This window comes from Artemia franciscana, chromosome 10, assembly GCF_032884065.1.
Source record: "Artemia franciscana chromosome 10, ASM3288406v1, whole genome shotgun sequence".
NCBI classification, from domain to species: domain Eukaryota; kingdom Metazoa; phylum Arthropoda; class Branchiopoda; order Anostraca; family Artemiidae; genus Artemia; species Artemia franciscana.
The window spans coordinates 45,401,866-45,419,315 of record NC_088872.1 but is presented as its reverse complement, the minus strand read 5'-3'; the positions used below and the strand labels follow the sequence as shown (position 1 = coordinate 45,419,315).

The 17,450-nt window shown below is 33.7% G+C and overlaps 1 protein-coding gene across 1 annotated transcript in view; it reads left to right on the top strand.

Annotated features, from left to right (window-relative positions):
• The window catches only part of LOC136032247 (mediator of RNA polymerase II transcription subunit 24-like), a gene marked incomplete in the record, with an annotated part of 80,037 nt that overhangs the window by 19,273 nt on the left and 43,314 nt on the right, over positions 1-17,450 (top strand). Inside the window, 4 exon segments of the mRNA XM_065712478.1 lie at positions 177-278; positions 9,774-10,011; positions 11,597-11,717; positions 15,705-15,885. Of these exon segments, the coding sequence (XP_065568550.1) occupies positions 177-278; positions 9,774-10,011; positions 11,597-11,717; positions 15,705-15,885 (642 nt within the window).

Sequence of the window (17,450 nt, the reverse complement as noted above, 5' to 3'; positions counted from 1 at the left end):
CTTAGTTTTTTTCATTCTATAATTTATCTTTATTCTGTGAGATCTTTGATTGCTATGAAAAATAATATTTTATGCAATTTTATATTGCTCTATATCCTTCGCAAGTTTTCTTTTGCACATCTTTCTGTATTGTTTGTTTGCTTGACTTTAATTAAAATTTTCTTTTTTACTTCCAGCTACTTAGCCCCTGTGAAGCTGTGGAATCTATTGTTGAATTTGAACAGTTCCAAAAAACCAACTGTATTCTTGCTTTATTAGAAGTCATTAAATCTATCAAGGTAAGCCGTGGAAACACAGCAATTTTAAAAAAAATACAGTAAATTTTATGGTGATTAACATGTATATTTATCAAACTTTTCACTAGTTTTTAGTCATTAAGAAAACAGAAAAAAAGAAACCAACACTTTGACTAATTCCTTAGGATTTGCATAAAGGCTATTTGGTAATCAAAATTACCACCAGACGTTGTCTACGTCTGGTGGAGCCACTGTGTTTATATCCAGACACTGTGCTGTCTGATCTTGATCTCCTCTCTACCTTAGACTTAGCAAAGAATACTGTTTCTTCATTTTTCTTTTCTATTTTGTTTATATATTTTATTTACTTGACTTATTTTCTAGGACGCGTGGTCTTAAAAGGTAGGAAAAGTAATCATTCGATTGCACTTTCGTAAATCTAGTGCCTCTTTTCAATGATGAAACTGTTGGGAAGGCACCTAACGAAACTATCCACGATCGTTTTCTGTCAAAAACCTACTCCGTTGAAAAGCTGAAGGATTCTTATGTGCAGTTATGAAAACAACAGTTCAATAATAATCCTCATTTATGAATACCGCAGTGATATCCATTTGAATAAAAGAAAAGAGGAAAAAATGGCAGAATGTAATACAAAGTTAGAATTTGTTTTGTTTTTTTTTCTTTTTTTTTAAGGCTGACTGTTTTGTATATTGAGTATTCGAAACTTGGGTTAAGCTTCAGTGAATCCAAAGTTTCTAAATAAAACCATCTGCAAACCAATGACAGAACAAATACAACTTCACGAACAAACTTGAATTTAATTCATTTATTCGTTATTTATTATTGTATTACTTTAACCAATATTCTAGTTGTGAGAGACCCCACTATTGGCAATCTTTCTTTGACAAACAGACAAACAGCAGCTTAACAGCTCTTACTTAAGATTAATGTGCCCTATATCATTGGCAGAGCAATAGTACTGCCTAAGTAAAAAACGCTGTTGGCACAATGTATTATTTATCTATTTGTTTTATTATTTTTTTTAGACCAGGGCACTTTGTATCGAAGGAGTTGTCGTAGAAACTTGAAAAACGCCTCATTCGATTGGAAATTGAGAGGGCTAGTGTCCTTTTTAATAGTTGAAAGTGATTGGAGGGCAACCAACCCCCCTCCAACGCCTATCATTTCCCCCAACACATCCAATTAAAATTTTGAGATAGCCATTTTGTTCAACGTAGTTTAAAAGTCCAGAAAATATGTCTTTTAGGATGATCACTCCGCCGTAGCCCTCAGGGCAAGGGTTTTAAGTTACGGGCATATAAGGTTTTTATAGAAAGCTTGATCATTTAAACTTCGGAGGGAGATCATTGGATTGGTAATTAGAAGCTCTTGTGCCCTTTTAAGAGTCAAAGTGATCCGAGGACAGCTATCCCCCCTCCACACACTTTGTTTTTTCCTTCAACGCATCTAATAGAAATTTTTTAGATAGCCATTTTATTCAAAATAGTCCGAATATTATATAGCAAGGCTTTTGTGGTTGAAACAAATCTCCAAATCCTGGGGGAAAGGGTTGTAAGTTATGCCCCGGGGGTACTTAAGGTTTTAATTAGCAACGAAGTCCACACTGCCTTTCCATCACAAACACCAAAAACAAGAAGAACAATAGGGAATTTCTCAAGACAGTGGGGAACAAATTAGAATGGATATTTCGGCCCTATGTCCAAGGGCCGTCCTCAGCAATACAAATAAGAAAAAACAACTTACTAGAGGATAAAATTAATAAAACTAAAATGAAAAGTTTTTCAAAACAGTTCCAGCATCCTTACCTCAGCGAAGTTCAACCAGTTAAACTTTTCATTTTCATGTTTTGAGAAAATTGAAAGTTTTAGTCCCTTTTAAAGAGTCAAAAGTGATGGAGGAAATTTAGCCCCCCCCCCATTCGACTGTCCCTCCTTTCTATTTTGTTCAAATTAGTTCAAAGAACATTTAATAATGCCTCTAGAGATGACACAAACCTTCAGTGCCCTTGGGATAAGGTTGTTAGTCATACCCTGGGGGCATATACGGTTTTTATGGAAGGAAAAGTCAAAAGTAATTTGAGAGCAACCAGCCCCCCCCCCCCACGCCCATCGTTTCCCCAAACATCTTCAATCAAAACTTGGAAATAGGAATTTTGTTCATCGTAGTTGAAGGGTTTGGAAATTATGTCTGTGAGGAAAACAAAGCCCCCCACAGAGCTCTCGGCAAGGGTTGTAAGTTATCCCCTGGGGCCATATAAGGTTATTTATAGAAAGGGTTCTCGTATATGCTTTGGAGGGGACCATTGGATTGATAATCAGAAGTTAAAGTGCCCTTTTTAAGAGTCAAATTGACCAGAGTGTAACTACTCCCCTCCACACATACGCACGAACACGTCGTGTTTTACCAAGATGCATTCAATAGAAATCTTGAGACAATCCTTTTATTCAAAATATTCCAAAGATCATATTACAAGGCTATTGGGGTCCAGAGCCTGGGGACTATGGTTGTAAGTTAAATAGTCCAAAGAACATATAACAATGCCTCCAGGGTTGACAAAATTCTCCAGAACCCTGGGAGAAAGGGCTTTAAGTTATGTTATTGGGGCAAATAAGGTTTCTGTGCAATGTGGAATGGAATTTGGGTGGTGGTATAAAATTCAGCTATGTCTCGTTTGATTTGAAATTGGGAGTTTTTGTGCCCTTTTTAAGAGTCAAAGTGATTTGAGAGCAACCCCTCCCCCACCCCATCATTTCCCAAAACAAAGATCCAAACAAGATTTTAAGATATCAATTTTTCCCACCACTGTTGGAAGGTTCAGTAGTTGTGTGTTTGGGGATGCCAACCCCCCCCCCCCCTGTTTCCTCAGAGCGGAGGCTGCAAGTCAGGAAATTTCTTTATTGTTCACATATAGTATATATTATTGACTTCCGCATGTTTGACTTCTACTTTCCCAAAATACGATGAGAGTTCAGATGAGTATTTCAGGGAATGTTGAGGGGTATGTTGAACTAAAAACAAGGTATGTGTATATGGGTTATCGAAAGAGTGCAAGTAAGGAATGACTGATTATATTGATTTGGAACTCAGGAAATGATAAGGAAGATGATCAATTGACCAAAAAGGTCTTATTTTCACGGTGCTACTAATACATCTACTGCTGCTTCTACAGCTACCACAAGTACTATTACTACTGCCACTACTATCAATAAAACTACTACTTCTGTAGTAGTTAGCTAAGAGCACTACTATTAGATCTATTCCTACTGCTACTACTAAAACTACCGTTGCTACTACTACTGCTAATAAACCTAACTACTGCTACTACAACTGTTGCTACTACACAAGCTAAGGGTATTGAGGTGAAGCTTTCAAGGAATATTTAGGTGGATATTGAACTAAATCAAAACGAACTATGATCGTATAGATTTTTAAATGGGTGACATAGCAATATTATAATAACGAATTAGATTTTTAAGTTAGACCTTTCAGGGTAAGTTGTGACGGATTTTGAACTAGTCAGAAGACACTATGTCTATACTTTTAATACTACTTCTACAGTTACTGTAACTAATGATACTAAGGGCATTAAGTTGAAACGTTTAGGGGGAGTTTCAATTAAACGAAAAATTATACGCATGCAAGTATTAAAAGGGCATATAAGCAATATCATAGGCACCGCTGTTCTATCTTAGCTAGTAATATCATTGGTATTTTAAAGCTACCTTGATTGGAAATTTAAAATTCTAGTACCCTCTTTAAGATATAAAAGTGATTAGAGGGCAATCAGCCCTCCTCTTTAGCTCATAATTTTCCAAACACTTTTAATCAAAATTTTAAGATAGCCAATTTGTTCAGCATACCTGGGCGTTCCTCTAACTTTATTTCTAGGGCTATTGCTTACGTCACCCCCCCCCCACAGTTATGCTATTTGCTCATTATTTTTAAAAACTAATGTTGCCTTAAGATTAGATCAAAACGCACTGTGTGTAAGCTGGTTGTCAATAAGACATCTCTGCAATATCCCGAGAACGACTGAGGGCATTTGTTCAAATGCTCGGGGCTACTTCTTTTACTACTTCTGCTCTTAAAATTTAACTAAATCAAAAGAGTGTAAATGTATCCAAGCTGTCAAAGAGCATAGATAGAAATTTTTGCGAATGATATTAAGTATTATTTTTTCAGGTCAGCTAGAGGGAGGTATAAAACTAAATTAAACACTACTACTTGTGTCTTGCACTTTACTGAAAAAGAAATTTGACTTTTTCACTATTATAACTAGAATAAATGACATATTATTAACATTGCCAATTACTTGGCCAGTTTAAACTGGCAAAGCAAATTCATTTGTTTTTTTTTTCAGTAAAATCAAATTATGTTCTGGCCTTGGGAAGGATTAGGGTTTTTGAGCCCTACTCATTTTAATTTCTGCTCGTTTTGAATTTTACTTGGCTATTAATTTTAATATCTGTTCGTTTTGGGTTTCATTTGTTTATCGATGCTGATTTGTGGTAGTTCTACACTTAGTAGATTATTTGATTCTTTTTTTTTTGCTCATTTTTGGTTAAATGGAGTTCATCACTTTTCCTTGAAAAACTTATTTTGTGGAAAAGTTTTTTTTAACTAATCAAACAGTTCGTGGTAACGAACTGTAGTAAGGAGCGGCCCGGCTCAATAGTAAACGGAACTCTAAAAAACGGTTTTGATGCTAAAAGATACATCAAAAGAATTTTCACGCTGATTCTAAATATATAAGTTTCAATTAATTTAGTCTTTGTCATCAAAAGTTACGAGCCTGAGAAAATTTGCCTTATTTTGGAAAAAAGGGGAAAACATCCCCTAAAATTCATAGGATCTTAACGAAAATCACACCATCGCATTCGGCATATCAGAGAACCATATAGCAAAAATTTCAAGCTCCTATCTAAAAAAATGTGGAATTTCGTATTTTTTGCCAGAAGACAAATCACGGGTGCGTGTTTATTTGTTGTTTTTTTTCTTTTCCCCAGGGGTCATCGTATCAACCAAGTGGTCTCAGAGTGTCGCAAGAGGGCTCATTCTTACGGAAATGAAAAGTTCTAGTGCCCTTTTTAAGTAATCAAAAAAATTGGAGGGCACCTAGGCCCCCTCCCACGCTAATTTTTTTCCAAAAGTCAACGGATTAAAATTTTGAGATAACCAGTTTGTTCCGCATAGTCGAAAACCATAATAACTATGTCTTTGGGAATGACTTACTCCCCCACAATCCCTGGGGGAGGGGGTGCAAGTTACAAACTTTGACCAGTGTTTACATATATTAATGGTTATTGGGAAGTGTACAGACGTTTTCAGGGGGATTTTTTGGTTTGGGGGGTGGGGTTGATGGGAGGGGGCTATGTGGGAGGATCTTTCCTTGGAGGAATATGTCATGGGGGAAGAAAAATTCAATGAAAAGGGCGCAGGATTTTCTAGCATTACTATAAAAAACAATGAAAAAATAAACATGAAAACGTTTTTTCAATTGAAAGTAAGGAATAGCATTGAAATTTAAAACGAACAGAGATTATTACGCATATGAGGGGTTCAAAAAATACTTTAGCATAAAGAGCGAGGTATTTAGGAGGAGATAAATACCTCGCTCTTTATGCTAAAATATTTTTAGCAATTTCAACTATTTATTCTACGGCCTTTTTGATTCAGGGGTCGTTCTTAAAGAATTGGGACAAAACTTATGATTTGGTGTAAAGAGCGAGGTATTAACGAGGGTACAAACCCCCTCGTACACATAATAAAAATATAAGAATATAAAAGTTTGTTACGTAAGTCAATTCTTAAGTTACGTATATTTTTTACTAATAAAAACGTTCGTTAAAAATTAAAAGTTCTAGTAAACTTTTTAAGTAACCGAAAAATTGGAGGGCAGCTAGGCCTCCTTCCCCACCCCTTATTTCTCAAAATCGCCTGATCAAAACTAAGAGAAAGCCATTTAGCCAAAAAAAAAATTACTATACTAATTTCATTTCAATAATTTTTGTGCGGAGAGCCAAAATCAAACATGCATTAATTCAAAAACGTTCAGAAATTAAATACAAAAAAACTAGTTTTTTTTAACTGAAAGTAAGGAGCGACATTAAAACTTAAAACGAACAGAAATTACTCCGTATATGAAATGGGTTGTCCCCTCCGCAATCCCTCGCTCTTTACGCTAAAGTTTGACTCCTTGCCACAATTCTACTTTTTAAAACAATTAAAAACTTTAGCGCAAAGAGCGAGGGATTGCGGAGGGGACAACCCATTTCATATACGGAGTAATTTCTGTTCGTTTTAAGTTTTAATGTCGCTCCTTACTTTCAGTTAAAAAAACTAGTTTTTTTTTTATTTAATCTATATATATAAAAATAAGTTGTCTGTCTGTGGATCTGTGGATGGGTCAGGTGACGTCACCTGAAAAAACTGGATCAGGTGACGTCAAAACTGAAAAAACTAAAAAAAGGCAAAAACTACCAAAAAAACTAAAAACTAATAAAAAAAATAAAAAAGCTAAAAAACTAAAAAAACTATAAAGGTAAAAACCAATAAAAAACTAAAAAAAAAACTGAAAAAACTAAAAAAAGGCAAAAACTACAAAAAAAAAACTAAAAACTAATAAAAAAAGTAAAAAAGCTAAAAAACTAAAAAAAACTAAAAAAACTAAAAAAAGGTAAAAAACTAAAAAAAATAAAAAATAAAAAAAAACTAAAAAAAAGGAAAAAACTGAAAAATAAGCTAAAATAAAGGTAAAAACCAATAAAAAACTAAAAAGAAAAAAAGGAAAAAACTAATAAATGACGACACTCAAAGAGAAAGCGACCAGGACAAAAGGAATGTTCGATTAGCAATCAACAAAGCACCGGGACACAGGGAGTATAAATGACGACCAGGACATAAGTAAAAAAAAAAAAACTATCTATATATATATATAAAAATAAGTTGTCAAACTAAAAAAAGGCAAAAACTACAAAAAAAACTAAAAACTAATAAAAAAGCTAAAAAACTAAAAAAACTAAAAAAAAGCAAAAACTACAAAAAAAACTAAAAACTAATAAAAAAATAAAAAAGCTAAAAAACTAAAAAAACTAAAAAAACTAAAAAAAGGTAAAAAACTAAAAAAACTAAAAACTAAAAAAAACTAAAAAAAAGGAAAAAACTGAAAAATAAGCTAAAATAAAGGTAAAAACCAATAAAAAACTAAAAAAAAACTGAAAAAACTAAAAAAAGGCAAAAACTACAAAAAAACTAAAAACTAATAAAAAAAGTAAAAAAGCTAAAAAACTAAAAAAACTAAAAAAACTAAAAAAACTAAAAAAAGGTAGAAAACTAAAAAAAATAAAAAATAAAAAAAAACTAAAAAAAAGGAAAAAACTGAAAAATAAGCTAACATAAAGGTAAAAACCAATAAAAACTAAAAAGAAAAAAAGGAAAAAACTAAAAAAAATTTTCATCTAAAAAACTAAAAAAAACTAAAAAAGGTAAAAACTAAAAGAACTAAAAAAGAAAAAAATAAATGACGACACTCAAAGAGAAAGCGACCAGGACAAAAGGAATGTTCGATTAGCAATCAACAAAGCACCGGGACATAGGGAGTATAAATGACGACCAGGACATAAGTAAAAAAAAAATTAACAAAACTAAAAAGAAGGTAAAAACTACAAAAAAACTAAAAAGAAAAAAAAAACTAAAAACTAATAAAAAAACTAAAAAATCTAAAAATCTAAATAAACTAAAAAAGAAAAAAAAAGGAAAAAAATAAAGGAGAAAAACAAAACTAAAAAACGAATGTATATACAGACCGGTACACCGGGATACAAATGACGACCGGGACACAGGGAATATAAATGACGACCGGGACACAGGGACACAACTACAACGGGGACACCGGGGGAAACAGGGGGATATAAATGACGACCGGGACAAAAAAACTAAAAAGAAAAAAAAACTAAAAACTAATAAAAAAATCTAAAAATCTAAATAAGCTAAAAAAGAAAAAAAAAGGAAAAAAATAAAGGAGAAAAACAAAACTAAAAAACGAATGTATATACAGACCGGGACACCGGGATACAAATGACGACCGGGACACAGGGACACAACTACAACGGGGACACCGGAGGAAACAGGGGGATGTAAATGACGACCGGGACACCGGGACAGGGAATGGTCGATTAGCAATCACCATCAACAAAGCTCAAGGGCAATCATTAGAATCATGAGGTATAGATCTGAATACAGATTGTTTTCCCATGGACCATTATATGTTGCATGTTCAAGAGTCGGTAAACCTGACAATCTATTTATATGCACAGACAATGGGACAGCAAAGAATGTTGTATATTCGGAAGTTTTACGTAGTTAAAAACATATATATATATATCTATCTATATTCACAGGTGGGACATAGGGACACAACTACAATGGCGCGTAACTATTATGGCGCGTAACGACTTACGCGCGCGGGGGGGCTTGGGGGGGGCGCGAAGCGCCCCCACCAACTAGGTGTTGGGGTGGCGCGAAGCGCCACCCCAACAGCTAGTATGATATAAAGAGGAGTCCTGGAGCTAGACGAAGAAGGTTTTTAGATTGAAGAAATGACGAAATACAAAGATTTGCGCTCACATTGGGTCGGTCTCATGAAAAATGCCATGTATGCCGTCGTTGTGTTTGATCAGTTATTTGCCAATGTTCAAGGAAATTAGGTATTTGTATTCGTTAGTTTTGTTTATTTAGTATACTTATTGATATGTTATTATTTTTAGGCCTGTTCTCCTCTTGTTGACCTCACTATTAACGATACAATAAAAATATTCCTTTCAAAAGTCCCCAGTAACACGTTCGTGCTGAAAACTAACAATGTGTAAAATTGAAAAAAAATCTAAATTATAGCACATTTTAAGGGTGTTTATCAAGGCTTAGATTTAGGAGAAGGGTAGATATACGGACTTTAAACACCTTCATGGCTGATTTTTGATATTTAGAAAAGACATAAAACTTTTGTAATAAAACTAAAAAAAACATCATTTAAAAGAGTTTCGCCTATGAACACATTTTTGTCGGCTTGCAATTTTCAGCCTCTGTGACTAAGCCTTTAAGTTTTGGAAATCCCCTATATATTCTGCCTAGGCTAGAACTGACGCAAGACACGTGATTTGTATGCAAGAGCGTTAAAACTCCTATGACTGCCTGATATATGATAAGCTCGGGTACAGGTTTTAGTCTTAATTTTTGCAAACGAGAAGCATCGTTACATTATCCCACCTTCCGCACCGATCAGCAGACTTACTAAACATCTGAACAATCTACAAGCCGTTAAGTGCCGTACGAAGCGATTCGTAAGTTCCTTCATGCCCTGTTTAGTTAATGAAGCAATAAGCAACCTTTTGTTTTGTGGTATATCTGTGATTATAAAAGTAGAATAATTTGTGTCCATTTTTCAGCAGTACACTGTAGCTGTTTAAATAAACGAATAGGGATACGAATACTGGCTAAATTTAACCTCTTTTTTTTTAGCTCTGTTCAAGTCGAATTGACCTCACTATTGATAATCCAATAAGAATTGCCAGCTGTCATTTTAGACTATTATATTGGTATAGCGGTGTTCTTAGCGATTGCTGTGCCAAGTTGGCTGACTTAAAGAGCAGTCAAGTTCATGCATCTATTCTTGAAGAAACTCTGGCAAGAGCAAAGAAGATCATATACAGTCCGTTTGAGCGTTCACTTCTCATTTTGTCCCTCGTTCATACTATGAGTAAGTAACACGTCCTATATTTTTTTTTATAAATATAGTACTAAAAATTTACTAGCTAATGTGTAAATTTGTACAAACTGTCCAAAAATCATACGAGAAAAAGAAAATGTCTGATAAAGTAAAACAATCTAACAAGTTGATATGTAAGCAAGTAAGTAAGAATCAGTGGCTTAGTTTAACCCCGTTATTAGCAAAGAAACACCCATCTAATGTACCCATCTGTTTTTTTTATTTATTTTTTATTTTTTATAGTGTATTATTCAGGAGAGATGAATAGAAAAGTAGTGCTAAATTAATTAAAGGAAAATGTTTGAATATTTGCCAGTTCCTTGACATACTGAGGTAAGGGGATGGTGGCGGGTAGGCCTAAAACACTTTCCTCCTGTATTGGTGCCCGACTGTACAGAAACACTTTATTATAGTCTTTGTGAAATTATGTTTCGTAAGTTCGAAATTATAAGAGTTTTTCGTAATCTTTAAAACGTTTGTTTTTCCTTTTATCTAGGTTATCAAACCAGTTTATCTCGATTCAAATAAATTACATTTACCCTATGGTTCGTGGTGCTCTATGCTGCTTGAGTTATTAGTATCAATTGAATAGTAAGAGGCGGACAAATTGTATATATAAGTAATAAGCAAAACAGACCTGAGTTAAAGATGTTTGGATTTGAAACCAGGGTTGCGACTAAACTTCTGTATCAAGACTTGCAAAGAAAATAATGATTTCTCTGTTTTCTCTGTTTTTTTTTTACGATTATTCCCTGCTCTATTTGGCCAATGAAATTGTCTTCGATTATTCTATATAATAAGCCTGAGTTGTTTTCCACCACCATCCAGATTGTTGGAAATGCTTGAAGAATCCCACGGAAAGAGGAAAAATTGTCTAAAGTACAATCGGCATAGTTGAATGTCAAACTTAACTCTGGCTGAGACGATTTTTGTTAATCCAGGTAGATACTTGGGTACGATTTCACATCTAAACTTTCAAACAAAAATTCTTCTGAAGCCCGCAAAAGAATTTTTCGTTGCTTTTCATAACGATCTTAATTTTAATTGTGGGGGGGGGGTGCGGCTTTTAATCATAGACGCATGGTAGTATGACTGGCTCATCTTTTATCTTTGAATGTCAAAGGCTGGAACTCTGAAACGCAAAAAGCTAACTCAGTATAATAATGTGGAAAACGAGAAATTAAGAGCTAACTTAAGGCTATTCCTTTCTTGTTTGTGTCCCATATGGTTGACTAGGTCCTTAGTCTAGGCGTAGACCCTTTTCTGTCTAAATGTTGTAAATAAATGTTAAATAATGATGCTTCAGGAATTTTGGTATTCCTTAACTGAAAGGAATATTAACACAGAATCTTTGCTCAGGAATTGATTTGGTGGAAGAGGGCTACGCCCTTTCGTCAGTACCTACTCTAAATCTGGTTTACTTTGAGATATCTTGTAAAATATGCTACCTGAATATAGGGAAACCACAAGATCATGTTAAATATTGTCTTTTCTTTCAATTTTCTTTGTCCTCTTTTATTATTGAGAGATAATGTGAAATGAGAATGTGTTAAACAGTATCGTACTTTCTTTATAGGTTTTTACTCGGAGCTGTCTCTAAGATTGCGAGAGCTTGACACCCTTTTCAGACATTTTGTAAAGTCTGGGGTGCCATCCATTACTCCCGAAATTAAGGAAGCTCTTAGTTCCTTTTTAAGGTAATTTTTACTCGGTTTTTACTTCGGACTGACGTTAAGATTGCGCGATCTTGACACCCTTTTCAGACATTTTGTAAATTCTGGGATGCTATCCGTTACTCCCGAAATTAAGGAATCTCTTAGTTCCTTTTTAAGGTAATTTTTAATTGGTGCCATCCGTTACTCCCGAAATTGAGGAAGTTCTTTGTTCCTTTTTAAGGTAATTTTTACTCGGTTTTTACTCGGAGCTGACTTTAAGATTGCGCGAGCTTAACACCCTTTCCAGACATTTTGTAAAGTCTGAGGTGCCATCCGTTACTCCCGAGATTGAGGAAGCTCTTAGTTCCTTTTTAAGGTAATTTTTACTCGGAGCTGACTCTAAAATTGCTCGAGCTTGACACCCTTTTCAGACATTTTGTAAAGTTTGGGGTGCTATCTGTTACTTCCGAAATTAAGGAAACTCTTAGTTCCTTTTAAGGTAATTTTGAAAGCATTGTATTGATAAAGTATAGCTTAGAAGTAAAAAAAAATGACTGCAAATTTGGCAAATATTTAAGTTAAATTTTGGATGTTCCGGCATCTATGTATAGTATAATATAAGATATTTATTTTTAAAAAAATCACTATTACAAGATATGGATTCAACTTCGGAGTCAACAAGTCGTATGGTTGCAATAAAACTGGCAAAAATACAAAAAAAACAACAGCGAAATATCGTTAATTCGTCAATAATTAAACTGTAAAAAGTCAATTAAAAAGTTAAAAAGACAAAAACTGGTCAAACTAAACTTAATCAAATACAAGTCAGAAAAAGAATTAAAAGGACATTAAAAAAGGGGAAGGGTGGGGGGTTGCTATAACCCTCCTTTGTTACAAACAAATTTTAAAATTCTTCAAAGTTATTAGTCATTTTTTTTACTGTCTTTCATCTTCTCGCTCTACAATTTAATGTTTTGTTTTATTCTTGGCTAAACCTTGAGATCTAGTCAAGGTTGCCCACAGAAGTGTAGTAGGATAATGAATACCCTTTCGTAAATCTTTACCATTCCTCAGGAAAATTTCTTCAGCCACTTTTTAGCCTAGGCTATCAGAGCTACCAGAATAAGTAATGATGATGTCTTGAAGTGTCACGAATAATTTTCCTGTAGACTTAGGAGTACCTTGCATAACCTGGTAAAAAAGAAAAGAACGAACAAGAAAAATAATTGTGGGCGCTGCTTCTTTTTCTAGATATTTTCAAAGTAATGAATTTCCAAAGTAACGAGAACCAAACATATACGAATCTCCTGTCGCTTCTCTTTCACTATCTCCTCTTTGCTTAGGGGTGTTAAATAATATTTTAAGCCAATTCCCAGATGCTTAACGATCATTTCCAAATCATAGTCTTGACATTTTCTTCTGAAACTGTATGTCCGTCATTCTGAATAGATTTAAAATACCAGGGCAAAAAAACAATCAAAATCAATAGCCCATTTATTTATTGATTTATATCTCTATCCAGTGATTTGCCGCAAAGCTATCAAGCTAGAGGCATAAAGTTTTTGAGAAGTGATTTTGGAACGCGTAAAAGAGACTGTGAAATAACTATATTAGGGAGTTTGAAATAAGAACTTATGCCGTCAAAGAAGCTGACATTCAACTGAAAATAAACCCTCTTAACAGTGAGCTAGCCAAAATTTAGTACATTGGTATTAGTTTTTTTTTTCTTTTAATTCATTGAACAGCTAGTCAATAAATGTTGATGGTGCTGTGAAAAAAAGCGTGCTGTTCTAAGTAAGGAAACGTAGAAACTTTTGATATTAATGTCAGACGTTACTAGGATTTAATAGAAAGATACATTTCTTGTATAGCTCAAATAATTTCAAGACCAGCTTCAGAAATTTCATGGGGATGTAGAACCTTTTTTAAGACGCATTTTGTGTCGGTCTTACAATACTGACTATTAATCTCATTGGACTTATAGAGTTTTGATTGTGAATGAATGACTTATTTTATACCCTTCAAATCAACAACACAGAGCACAAAAAAACGAAGAAGAAAAAAAGAAGAACTCAATAGATTTCTAATATTTAAATATTTATAGTGAGAAAACAAATTACTTCAAACAACTATTAAGCCTGGCTACAAAAAATCGCATTGCTTTTTCAGGACACCCAGTCCAGGGTTGGGTTCTTACCATACCGGGTAAGTTTACTAAGCGTCTGCTGGTTGTCCACGAAGTCGGATTAAGTAGGAACTTTTAATAAATGTAAAAACAAACAAAATGAACAAGATATATAAAAAGAATCCAACGCATTTCTAATATTCAAATAATTATAGAGGCAAAGCAATTGTTTGAAACAAATACGAAACTTAACTCAAAACAAATTGTATCGCTTTTTTAGGATACCTGTGAATACCGTACATATGTCCTTACAATACCGAGCAAGTTAATAAGTTTCACTTCTTCCAGGTTAATAAAATACACGTCACGTGCTTACTGCTTGTCCACGGAGTCAAATAACACGAGGAATCCTTAATATTTGTACAAGCAAACGAAAAAAGCAGCTAACCCAATTCTAATATGTAAATAACGCTAAGGACAAAACAAATTAACTCAAACAACTAAGAAACCTAACTCAAAACAAAGTGCCTCGTTCTTTTAGACACTAGCCCAGGGTTGGGTCCTTACAATACCGGGAATTCGACTAAGGGTTGCTTCTTCCAGGTTAATAACTGATGTTTTACAATACTTATTGCTTGTCCATGGAGGTGGATAAAGGAGCAACTTATTGTATTTTTATTTAGCCGACCACGTTTTTCATTTGTCAACAGTAGTGGAAACTCTCCAAAAAAGATGCGTAGGCGACCTACTCTAAGTGCTAATTCTGACTTCAGCGTTAACTTTGGATGCTGACTTTAGTTTTAAATTTTATATTATAATGTTATTAGTCAGTTAAAATGTAGATGGCTCAGTGATGTAAGATGAATCTTGTAAATATGGTCTCCGAAATTAGAATCTTGATTTTACCTACTCAAAAATTTAGCTTAAGGAACTTGGTTTTCAAAGAACCGTCAGTTTCATGGCATTATATGTTTTAGGCAAATAATTTTCTCTTAATTCTCTGTAAGTTTTAATTCATAAATACATCTTATAGTATCTGTGTGATGTAGGATGGATCTAGTATATATATATTTACTCTTTTTATAGCATCACTCTAAGCCAGTGGTAGATCCAGTTCCAGAAAGTTGCTTATCAGATAATTTTATCGAACCATATTTTTGTGTAGAGATCTCTCCCCGGTTGTTTATATATCAGACGTTTTTTCTGACGAAAAAAGTTTGAGAAATGTCCAGATAAAAGATGGTTTGTTAACAAAAATGACAAAGGCTACCACAAGTACGTCTTGTATGCGATCACATCAAAACTGTAATATTCACGGGCGAACATAACATAGATTATAAACTTCATCAAACATCAAATACATCCTAAAGCCTCGTCATTTAGATGAAGAGTAAAATAAAGGGAACATTATCTGCGATATTTCACGGTACTAAAAACTGGGTAAGTCTTTAATTGTGGACGGTCCTTTTGGATTTATCTGAGTCTAGTATTTGATCCTTCAGTAGAGAATTATAGGAAAGATGCAAGTTTTACCATTAATACTGCTAGCAAACCCAATATACAAATTTTACTCGGCTTGAAATAAGACAGATAAATACAAATGAAATAAGGCAGAGAATACAAATAAAAGTTAATAGAAATCATAAATACAAATGAAATAGGTAGATAAATACAAATTTTACTCTGCTTTAAAAATCATTATGAATTTGTTCTTTCAGCTTCAAGTTCAATTAGCAGCATAACAAGGTATTTTTTTTTAGTGTTCAGTATTTGATCCTTCAGTAGAGGGCTCTTAATATCAGGTTCCAGGAATAGAATTATAGGAAAGATGTAAGTTGTACCATTAATACTGCTAGCAAACAGTTTCGAGTTTAATTAGCAGCATAACAAGGTATTTCTTTTAGTGAGCTGTCCAATGCCGTTGCAAGACTTGAGCTTCCAAAGTTAGAAACGGCTGATTCATCGCCCATGAAATTCCAGACGTATGGTTCAATATATGGAGCGATTGCTGTAGAAGCTTTATTGCGACCTGAATCTGATGGGAAAAAATTAATAAAGCAGCTTGTTTTTCTAAAAAGACTCAAAGTAAATAATTTTTGTTTTATTTTTACTACCTAATGCTGAATGTTAGATAAGTAAAGATTAGTATCACCAAATCTTAAGATCAAATGAAATTTTGAAAAGTTCGAATGAAAACAAAAAAAAATTAAATCCATGGATGGGATGATCAGATGCCTCTGGGGGATGTGTAAGAAACCAGACGAAAATTGGAATGGACAATGGACATCCAAATGAAGACACTTTCTACCCCTGGCCCCCTCTCCGATCTAACCAGACCTGAAAACAGGATTTTCTACTGTTTCCCTTTGGGTTTATATACCTTTTAAATTGATTTTGTTGTTTAAATATTTTCTGTTGTTGCCACAATTGAATTTTGAAAGTTGCAAGTGGAATCTTTTCTTGCTTACAAACAGGTCCGACCAACATTTGTAACACCCAATTAATCTGAAGCTGATTGTCGAGTAATAGGGGTTGACGAATCCCCCACAGTCCCCGGAGCAAGGGCTGTAACTTATGCAAGTTGCCCATTGTTAGCATATAAGGTGTTTTTTGTGGAAGGGGAGGTCATATTAACTTTGGATGGTGCTTAATCAATTGTAAGCTGAAACTTCTAGCTCTTTTTAATACGTTTTTAAATAGTATTCTGTCAATGCTACCAATGTGAAAAGGAGTGTTTGGCAAAACTATTCACTCCACAAAAAGTGTGTATAGAATAACGAAAAAAAAAAATGTAACAGATTTTTATTTGTCTCGTTTAAAGACTTTATCAGAATCTGCCTAAAGCTGTTGCAAAGACGATTTTAATCTTGCTAAAGAAATTTCTTTTAACTTTAGAGTTCTTCGTGGGTCCTTAAACTCCCAATTTATACTTCTCCAAAAAAAAATGGACACTTCTCATCAAAAAAATGGATATAACCATTATGTTTAGTTGGTCTATTGAATAAATATAGGCTAGTGAGAATATGTAAAAATTAAATCATAAAAGTGAGATTTTTAAAACAGATAAAAATAAGGATTCTATTTATTAGTCAACTAAGGGACAAATATAACAGAATAGAATAGCTTAAAGGGTCTTTTTGAAAAGATGCTTCGTTGGAAAGTCAATTAACAAATAACGTGAAGTTTTGAATCCTGAATAATCTTAGTAATATTCAAATTATTGCATACCTTAGATTGTTTTGGCAGTGTTTTTCTTTTTCTAAAGCAATCAAGAAAGTTATATTTCTAGACCTATATGATGATACATTTTTTTCGCTCATTTTCTGCTGATTTTTCACGTACGTTGTTTATTTTCAAACTTGTCGCACGATAAGTGTAAAACAACCTAACTATGATGGTCTTTTTCCTTAAAAATTCAATTCCAGGCTTCCTTATTTAAAGAAGTGTGTAGTTTTTTTTTTATTTTCTCTTCACCAATTTAAAGAATCAGACTTCAGTTTTAGTGTCCTTGATACTTTTAGGTTTAATGCAATAGCTGGGATGTAAGGTTAGCATCAATTGAATATTACATTGAAATTATAGAGGGATTTGTAGAAAATGATATAATCTGACTAGTGTTTAACACATAATGGTTCCGAGGTTCTTATACT